Source organism: Oncorhynchus mykiss, chromosome 25 (genome assembly GCF_013265735.2).
Source record: "Oncorhynchus mykiss isolate Arlee chromosome 25, USDA_OmykA_1.1, whole genome shotgun sequence".
NCBI classification, from domain to species: Eukaryota; Metazoa; Chordata; class Actinopteri; order Salmoniformes; family Salmonidae; genus Oncorhynchus; species Oncorhynchus mykiss.
This window is the reverse complement of record NC_048589.1, coordinates 16516706-16526002: the sequence shown is the minus strand read 5'-3', so window position 1 is coordinate 16526002 and position 9297 is coordinate 16516706. Positions and strand designations below refer to the sequence as shown.

Here is a 9297-nt window from a genome sequence, read left to right as displayed (position 1 = left end):
TGCACCAGTCCCTCCTGCAGCAAAGCACCCCCACAACATGATACTGCCACCCCCGTGCTTCACGGTTGGGATAGTGTTCTTCGGCTTGCAAGCCTCCCCCTTTCTCTTCCAAACATAACGATGGTCATTATGGCCAAACAGTTATATTTTTGTTTCATCAAACCAGAGGACATTTCTCCAAAATGTACAATCTTTGTCCCCATGTGCAAATTGCAGTCTGGCTTTTTATGTCGGTTTTGGAGCAGTGGCTTCTTCCTTGCTGACGGGCCTTTCAGGTTATGTCGATATAGGACTTGTTTTACTGTGGATATAGATACCTTTATACCTGTTTATTCCAGCATCTTCACAAGGTCCTTTGTTGTTGATTTGCACTTTTCGCACCAAAGTACGTTCATCTCCAGGAGACAGAACGCATCTCCTTTCTGAGCGGTATGACGGCTGCATGGTCCCATGGTGTTTATACTTGCGTACTATTGTTTGTACAGATTAACGTGGTTCTTTCAGGCGTTCGGAAATTTTTCCCAAGGATGAACCAGTCTTGTGGAGGTCTACAATTTTCTAAGGTCTTAGCTGATGTCTTTTGATTTTCCCATGATGTCAAGCAAAGAGGCACTGAGTTTGAAAGTAGTCCATGAAATACATCCACAGGTACACCTCCAATTGACTCAAATTATGTAAATTAGCCTATCAGAAGCTTTTAAAGCCATGACATCATTTTCTGGAATTTTCCAAGCTGATTAAATGCACAGTCACCTTAGTGTATGTAAACTTCTGAACCACTGGAATTGTGATACAGTGAATTATAAGTGAATTATAAGTGAATTAATCGGTCAACAATTGTTGGAAAAAGTACTTGTGTCATGCACAAAGTAGATGTCCTAAACAACTTGCCAAAACTACAGTTTGTTAACAATACATTTGTGGAGTGGTTGAAAAACAAGTTTTAATTACTCCAACCTAAGTGTATGTAAACTTCCGTCTTCAACTGTACACAAAACTCTTCAGTCTGGTTTTAGACCCCATCATAACACTGCGACTGCACTTGTGAAGGTGGTATGTTACCTTTTAATGGCGTCAGACCGAGGCTCTGCTTCGGACCTCGTACTCCTAGACCTTAGTGTTGCTTTTGATATCATCGATCACCACATTCTTTTGGAGAGATTGGAATCCCAAATTGGTCTACACTGACAAGTTCTGGCTTGGTTAAGATCTTATCTGTCAGAAAGGTATCAGTTTGTCTCTGTAGATGATTTGTCCTCTGACAAATCAAATGTAACTTTCGTGGTTCCTTAATTAAGGCTCCATTTTAGGACCACTATTTTCACTATATATTTTATCTCTTGGTGATGTCATTCAGAAACACAATGTTAACTTTCACTGCTTTGTGAATGGCACACAGCTGTACATTTCGATGAAACATGGTGAAGCCCCATAATTGCCCTCCCTGGAAGCCTGTGTTTCAGACATAAGGAAGTGGATGGCGGCAAATGTTCTACTTGAAAACTTGGACAAAACAGAGATGCAATTTCTAGTTCCCAAGAAACAAAGAGATCTTCTGTTGAATCTGACAATTAATCTTGATGGTTGTGCAGTCGTCTCAAATAAAACTGTGAAGTGCCTCGGCGTTACTCTGGACCCTGATCTCTCTTTTGACGAACATATCAAGACTGTTCCAAGGACAGCTTTTTTCTATCTACGTAACATTGCAGAAAGGCAGGGCTTTCTCCTATAGAGCTAAATTTTTATGGAATGGTCTGTCTACCCATGTGAGAGACGCAGACTCTGTCTCAACCTTTAAGTCTTTATTGGGACTCATCTCTTCAGTAGGTCCTATGATTGACTGTAGTCTGGCCCAGGAATGTGACGGTGAACGGAAAGATACTTGAGCTGTCTCTACCTGGCCGGTTCCCTTCTCTCCACTGGGATTCTCTACCTCAAACCGTATTACAGGGGCTGAGTCACTGGCATAATTGTCCTCTTCCATGCCGTCCCTAGGAGGGGTGCGTCACTTGAGTGGGTTGAGTCACTGACGTGATCTTCCTGTCCGGGTTCGGCGCCCCCCCTTGGTTTTGTGCTGTGGGGGAGATCTTCGTAGGCTATACTCGGCCTTGTCTCAGGATGGTAAGTTGGTGGTTGAATATATCCCTCTAGTGGTGTGGGGGCTGTGCTTTGGCAAAGTGGGTGGGGTTATATGCTACCTGTTTGGCCCTGTCCGGGGGTAACGTCGGAAGGGGGCCACAGTGTCTCTCGACCCCTCCTGTCTCAGCCTCCAGTATTTATGTTGCAATAGTTTATGTGTCGGGGGGCTAGGGACAGACTGTTACACAGTGGGGCAAAAAAGTATTTAGTCAGCCACCGATTGTGCAAGTTCTCCCACTTAAAAAGATGAGAAAGGCCTGTAATTGTCATCATAGGTACACTTCAACTAAGACAGACAAAATGAGAAAAAAAATCCAGAAAAGACATTGTAGGATTTTTAATGAATTTATTTGCAAATTATGGTGGAAAATAAGTATTTGGTCACCTACAAACAAGCAAGATTTCTGGCTCTCACAGACCTGTAACTTCTTCTTTAAGAGGCTCCTCTGTCCCCCACTCGTTACCTGTATTAATGGCACCTGTTTGAACTTGTTATCAGTATAAATCCCAGAACCACACGGGGGGGCCTAGTGAATGACCTGCAGAGAGCTGGGACCAAAGTAACAAAGCCTACCATCAGTAACACACTACGCCGCCAGGGACTCAAATCCTGCAGTGCCAGACGTGTCCCCCTGCTTAAGCCAGTACATGTCCAGGCCCGTCTGAAGTTTTCTAGAGAGCATTTGGATGATCCAGAAGAAGATTGGGAGAATGTCATATGGTCAGATGAAACCAAAATATAACTTTTTGTTTAAAAAAGTTGCATCCAAAGAACACCATACCTACTGTGACGCATGGGGGTGGAAACATCATGCTTTGGGGCTGTTTTTCTGCAAAGGGACCAGGACGACTGATCCGTGTAAAGGAAAGAATGAATGGGGCCATGTATCGTGAGATTTTGAGTGAAAACCTCCTTCCATCAACAAGGGCATTGAAGATGAAACGTGGCTGGGTCTTTCAGCATGACAATGATCCCAAACACACCGCCCGGGCAACGAAGGAGTGACTTCGTAATAAGCATTTCAAGGTCCTGGAGTGGCCTAGCCAGTCTCCAGATCTCAAACCCTACAATGTGATTTTCTGGATTTTTTTTCTCATTTTGTCTGTCATAGTTTAAGTGTACCTATGATTAAAATTATAGGCCTCTCTCATCTTTTTAAGTGAGAGAACTTGCACAATTGGTGGCTGACTAAATACTTTTTTTGCCCCAATGTATCTGGAGTAATTCTCCTGCCTTATCCTTATTCAGTGTGAATTTAAGTATGCTCTCTCTAATTCTATCTCTCTTTTTCTCTCTCTCTTTCTTTCTCTCTTTCATTCTTTCTTTCTTCCTTTCTCTCTCTCGGAGGACCTGAGCCCTTGGATCATAACTCAGTCCTGACCTAACCTGTCCTGATGACTCCTTGCTGTCCCCAGTTCACCTGGCCGTGCTGCTGCTCCAGTTTCAACTGTTCTGCCTGCGGCTATGGAACTCTGACCTGTTCACCGGACGTGCTACCTGTCCCAGACCTGCTGTTTTCAACTCTCTAGAGACAGCAGGGGCGGTAGAGAGACTCTGAGTGATATGAAAAAAAAAGCCAACTGACATTTACTCCTGAGGTGCTGATCTGTTGCACCCTCTACAACCACTGTGATTATTATTATTTGACCCTGCTGGTCATCTATGAACATTTGAACATCTTGGCCATGTTCTGTTATAATCTCCCCCCAGCACAGCCAGAAGAGGACTGGCCACCCCTCCTAGCCTGGTTCCTCTCTAAGTTTCTCTACCTTTCCAGGGTGTTTTTCCTAGCCACCGTGCTTCTACACCTGCATTGCTTGTTTTAGGCTGGTTTTCTGTACAGCACTTTGTGACATCAGCTGATGTAATAAGGGCTTTATATATTCATTTGATTGATTTTGCATTACTCCAATCATATCGCATCGAGAGCCAAACGTCACTGACATAAATTGGTTGTGTTGTTGTCCTCTGGTGGCTAGCTAGCTAAAATGATCTCTTTCCTAAATTGGCCATGGTGGAGATAGGGATTTGGACTAGTGGTTTTAATTAATCCTCCATGCTAGCCAATGATTATAATGGCAATTCTGATCCAACCACAAATTTATACAATGTGCCCCTGGCCTGAGAGAACGGGATTTCAACATATAGCTAGATGTAGAGGGCTAATGTTAACTAGCTATCGTTGCCCATGAAAGGAAGCTAGGCTAGCGAGCAAGATTTTTTGTCAAGTAGCCTAGGACAGCAAAACATTGAACGTGTGTACTGTATGTCAGAGTGATAAATTGTTTCTTCTACATGAAAGAGAGGACGATGGCATTGGAGTTTCTCTACAGGTAGGGTGAGTCAACATGTTTTTTCTACTTGCACAAACGCCACACACCCACAGAAATCCGAATCAAGCATTAACAGACACATCATATTTAGCTTACGTTGATTGTAATAAATAGTTTTTGGTATCTTTTAGTTGTCACTGTTTTAAACTAAGCATAGATGATTTGATGTTGTTGAAATGTTGAAGTTGAAATGGTGCTGGAACAGTGGAGGCAGCTCGTTTTCTTTGCTACTTGTAGTAACTCTCCGTGGTTCTAAATCAATAGTTGTTTAGTGAAAATGTTGTAAACATTAACTTGCTTGACCATGCTGTATGAATATTTTTGAACCCACGCACCGCTACTGGCTTTCTGCCAAAACACTACAATCCTCCTAGACTGTGTACATACAAAGAGGCAAAGAATATTCCAGGATTCACTCAAGGAGATCTGGAGATCTGAGAACACCTTTTATTTGGAGAACATCATTTGTTTACTCACTATTCAATGAATTATCTTTATTGATTTCTTCCATTATCCATTCTCGGTACTTGCAAACATCCATGAAGTTGATTGGAACTTTACTCTCTATTTTACTAGCCCGTGAGGTCACACCATACAGGAGGCCATCTTTGTTCATCAGACTTCCTCCAGAGTCCCCCTGTGTGAGGTACAGAAGAATAAACACAAATGTTATCTATTTAATTTGATGGGCCTACATTAAGAAGTACAACAAATCGTTTGTATGCCAACAGCACTAATCACATTATTCAGTAATCAACTCTTCATTTGATAAAGTAATGATAAAAGATTATGAAGGTTGTTCGATTGACTTTTACTGTAAATAAAATTTGATAAGTTAGTCACCCACCACTGTTATTTTTGGGGCAGAAATGATATGTAACTAGGCAGGGAATTGTAAGCGTGTGAATTGAAATCAGTCTTACATGGCAGGCGTCCATCTTCCCTGGAGCTGCTGCGCAGAATCGCATTTGAATTTTGGTTTGAGCATCTTCTGTGGGGAAACACTCTTGGAGACTTGGAGGTCTCCTGATTTTGAACACTGTAGTTTCTCTGGCTTTCTACCACCTGTGGAGTTAGATTAGAGAAAATGATATAAATCCTGCAAGTAGGTTCTTGTGCATCACTCAACTCTGTGTGTTCACCTTCTGTGTAACTCCAGCCTGCAATTCTCACATTCTCCTTCAACACAGGTGTCTGGCATGTAGAGGGAGGAAGCTGAATGGTAGTGAACTGAGGGTATGCCTTAGGTAGCTTCAGCAGCATGATGTCATGAGGAACACTTTTGATTACATTACGTCGTATGTTTTCTTCAGGAATCTGGACCTCTTCTGGTTTAGGTGTTCCACCTGGATGTGCACCCAGTATCGCTGTTATTGTACTAAAGGGAAGACGTATAAAGAGACAGTTTGTGTATCACTGTTACCTTGGGTTATAAAAGACCAGTTAGAGTTTCTCAATCATGTACAAGTATTTTTTGGAACAATGTTGCCCATTTTCAAAACAGTCACAGAACTCTGTAGCCTTTTGCCAAACAGTAAATGCATATGTAGTTGCCTTCTCAAAAAGCAAATACATCATCAAAACTATACTGCCAAAATGGCAAATACATTCTTCCAAAGAACATGACTGCCTGCAAAAAGATTATCACAACCATATATACCTTTTGCCTCAAGTTGCCTCACATTTAATCAATAGATTTGATTTGCAGTCACTAAATCATGATGATCAAAATACTATTAAATGATGCATAATTATGGGCAAATACTCACCTTTTATGCATATTTTACCAAACAATTTCAGACACATGAAATTATATATCCTTCTTGAATCAAAATAACATGTAAAATAAGTACATTTTGTGCAGCATTCATTCATTGGTATGATCACAATCCAATGTATTCAATACGTAGGCTGCTCTGCTGACAGGTTGGTAGACTTTCCACCACCAAGCAGAAAGCCAATCCCCAGTAGAAATAAGGACAGGTGAGTACAGTGGAGAACTGCTGATATGAATGGATAGGCCTCAGCCAACACCAAAGCAAAGCTCGTAATGGAAGGTCACAATGTCGAAGACGATGAGTTACAGTTTCTCTCAATGGCGTACAAGCATTTCTTGGAACAATGTTGATTTTCAAAACCGTGTTCTTACGACACAGAACTCTGTGGTCTTTTGCAAAACAGTAAAAACATTTAAAAAATGTTGGTGCTTTCTCAAAACATAAATAAATTCATCAAAAGATGCAGCATTATAGGATATTAGAAATGACTCTGCTTTTAAGCTTATTTCACCGAACAATTGAACACACATCAAAACAAATATAATTCCTGATCAAAAAGAAGGCACATTGTGCGCAGGATTCATTCATCAGTATCATCACAATCCAATTCCGTTACATGTATTCAGTACAAAGTCTGTTCATAGGTTTGAAGACTTTCCATCTGCAAGCTGAAACACAATCCAACATAGAAATATGGAAAGGTTGATACACTGGAAGAACACATCTGATATGAATGTAGATCTCAATCCACACTAAAACAAAGCTCTGTAATGGATGCTCACAATGTTGGAGAGGATGACATAGGAGGTCCCAAAGTTACTTAGAAGTAGAGGTAACCCAAATTCATTCTCTGCATGTGCACAATGTTGTAAAAAATCGTAATACTTTGGTAGTCCTCTTTACCTAGATCGTTCCCTATATTGTACCTGATGTCACACTGATAGAGCCATTTCAAATGTTGTGCTCCAGTATTTACTGATTGTCGGAAACAGTGAACACATCTGTAACCATTTCTCTTCTGATGAAAACAATGTGTTCTGGGAACAAAACACCTTACAGAGAATTTTCGATTCATTTATGACAATTCATTTTTTTTTAAGGAGTCGGGGTATTCAATCAAGGTACAACTGCAATAAATGATCAGATGTTCTGCAAACGTATTTACGCTTTTAATGATTGTTGTTCTGAAATAGGGACGTTCCAAAATAGGGACGTTCCAAAAAACGCTTTTACGCGATTGAGAGAAACAAACACTAGCCACTTTATACTATACTATGCCACTTTGTTTACATACTCATCTCATTTGTACATACTGTACTCGATACCATCTACTGTATCTTGCCTATGCTGCTCTGTACCATCACTCATTCATATATCCTTATGTACATATTCTTTATCCCCTTACACTGTGTACAAGACAGTAGTTTTGGAATTGTTAGTTAGATTACTTGTTATTACTGCATTGTCGGAACTAGAAGCACAAGCATTTCGCTACACTCGCACTAACATCTGCTAACCATGTGTATGTGACAAATAACATTTGATTTGATTTGATTGATTTGAAATGAATTAAGGAATCCATAAACAGCTTGTAAGGTAATCAGCAGAATACCAAATCAAAACTAGTTGCCATACAAACAAATTACATAAAAATGACATAATTAACCCATATCACCCTGTGCCAATATAAAACATTCATCTTCCTGTAGATAAAGTTTAGCCATCACTTTACCTCCCATAGCTAGTGCAGTGCTCAGCTGTAAGGACCCATTTCTCATGAATAAGAGAGCCACCACATTCTTGTGACTCCATTTTATTTAAAGCTTCTATCAATCTAGTGGCCTTGAGTTTCACATAGTGCTTAGCATAATTGTCATCGCAAGGTTCCCCTCCAAGGATTCTCTTGTGAGAATCACCCGAGGTAAGGCCTGAGAGAGAAGAAGAGAATGGAAGGAGGGGTAAAGAATGTGCAGTATGTGGTGGAAAGGCAAAGGTTCTTTGACATACAACTACAATAACGCAAAACATTTCAAATAAGTAAATCCTTACCAGCCAAGAGTAAAATGAACAGAGAAACGCAACCCCTCATAATGACTTGTCGTCCTGATGCCACTCTTCTTCCTTTTTGTTCTTGTCATTCCTTGACACCTCAACAGTTATTCAAAACATATCTCACCTTCAAATCACACACTGACCAATGAGCTTTAAGTATTTGAATCAATTCAACTCTATTGGCTGCTTATTTTGTGTAAGTAGATCAGGTCCTTTGTAAGTAAGTATATTTGCATTATATTTGAGTACAACTTCGGATATGAAGTTATGTCCTTTTCCGTATGAGTATGGGTTGAGTGGCTCAAAAGGATCCCAAGGCATGAATATAATGTAGCGAATCATTGTAAATAAAAATATTTATTGATGTAATTGGAAAGTTGTAGCCTACAGCAACTTCAACTTAAATTCTGAATAACAAACTGTAAGCACTTTACATTGCCGCACTGAATAAAGTGGTAATAACATGGTAATAGTATGGTAAGAAGTTATAGTTACTCACCATGAGGACATTATTTTTGCCCAGATACACCTTCATGTCTGTTATTATAGTATTATTTTGTCAGCGTAATGCGAGGCAGCTGTTACCATTACTGTTCTCCAGTGGCGTGGCAGCTGTTACCATTACTGTTCTCCAGTGGCGTGGCAGCTGTTACCATTACTGTTCTCCAGTGGCGTGGCAGCTGTTACCATTACTGTTCTCCAGTGGCGTGGCAGCTGTTACCATTACTGTTCTCCAGTGGCGTGGCGGCTGTTACCATTACTGTTCTCCAGTGGCGTGGCAGCTGTTACCATTACTGTTCTCCAGTGGCGTGGCGGCTGTTACCATTACTGTTCTCCAGTGGCGTGGCGGCTGGCTGTTACCATTACTGTTCTCCAGTGGCGTGGTGGCTGGCTGTTACCATTACTGTTCTCCAGTGGCGTGGTGGCTGGTTGTTACCATTACTGTTCTCCAGTGGCGTGGTGGCTGGCTGTTACCATTACTGTTCTCCAGTGG

General features: G+C 41.0%; 1 protein-coding gene across 1 annotated transcript; it reads right to left on the bottom strand.

Annotated features, from left to right (window-relative positions):
- Nucleotides 1-4922: 4922 nt before the first annotated feature.
- LOC110504323 (blarina toxin) lies at nucleotides 4923-8364 on the bottom strand. The gene is made up of 5 exons (XM_021583103.2): nucleotides 8301-8364; nucleotides 7984-8179; nucleotides 5616-5851; nucleotides 5397-5538; nucleotides 4923-5110 (listed from the first exon to the last, which is right to left on the bottom strand). Exons 1-5 carry the CDS (start codon nucleotides 8338-8340, stop codon nucleotides 5089-5091), a joined length of 636 nt encoding a protein of 211 aa, XP_021438778.2. The 5' UTR covers nucleotides 8341-8364; the 3' UTR covers nucleotides 4923-5088.
- Nucleotides 8365-9297: the final 933 nt, after the last annotated feature.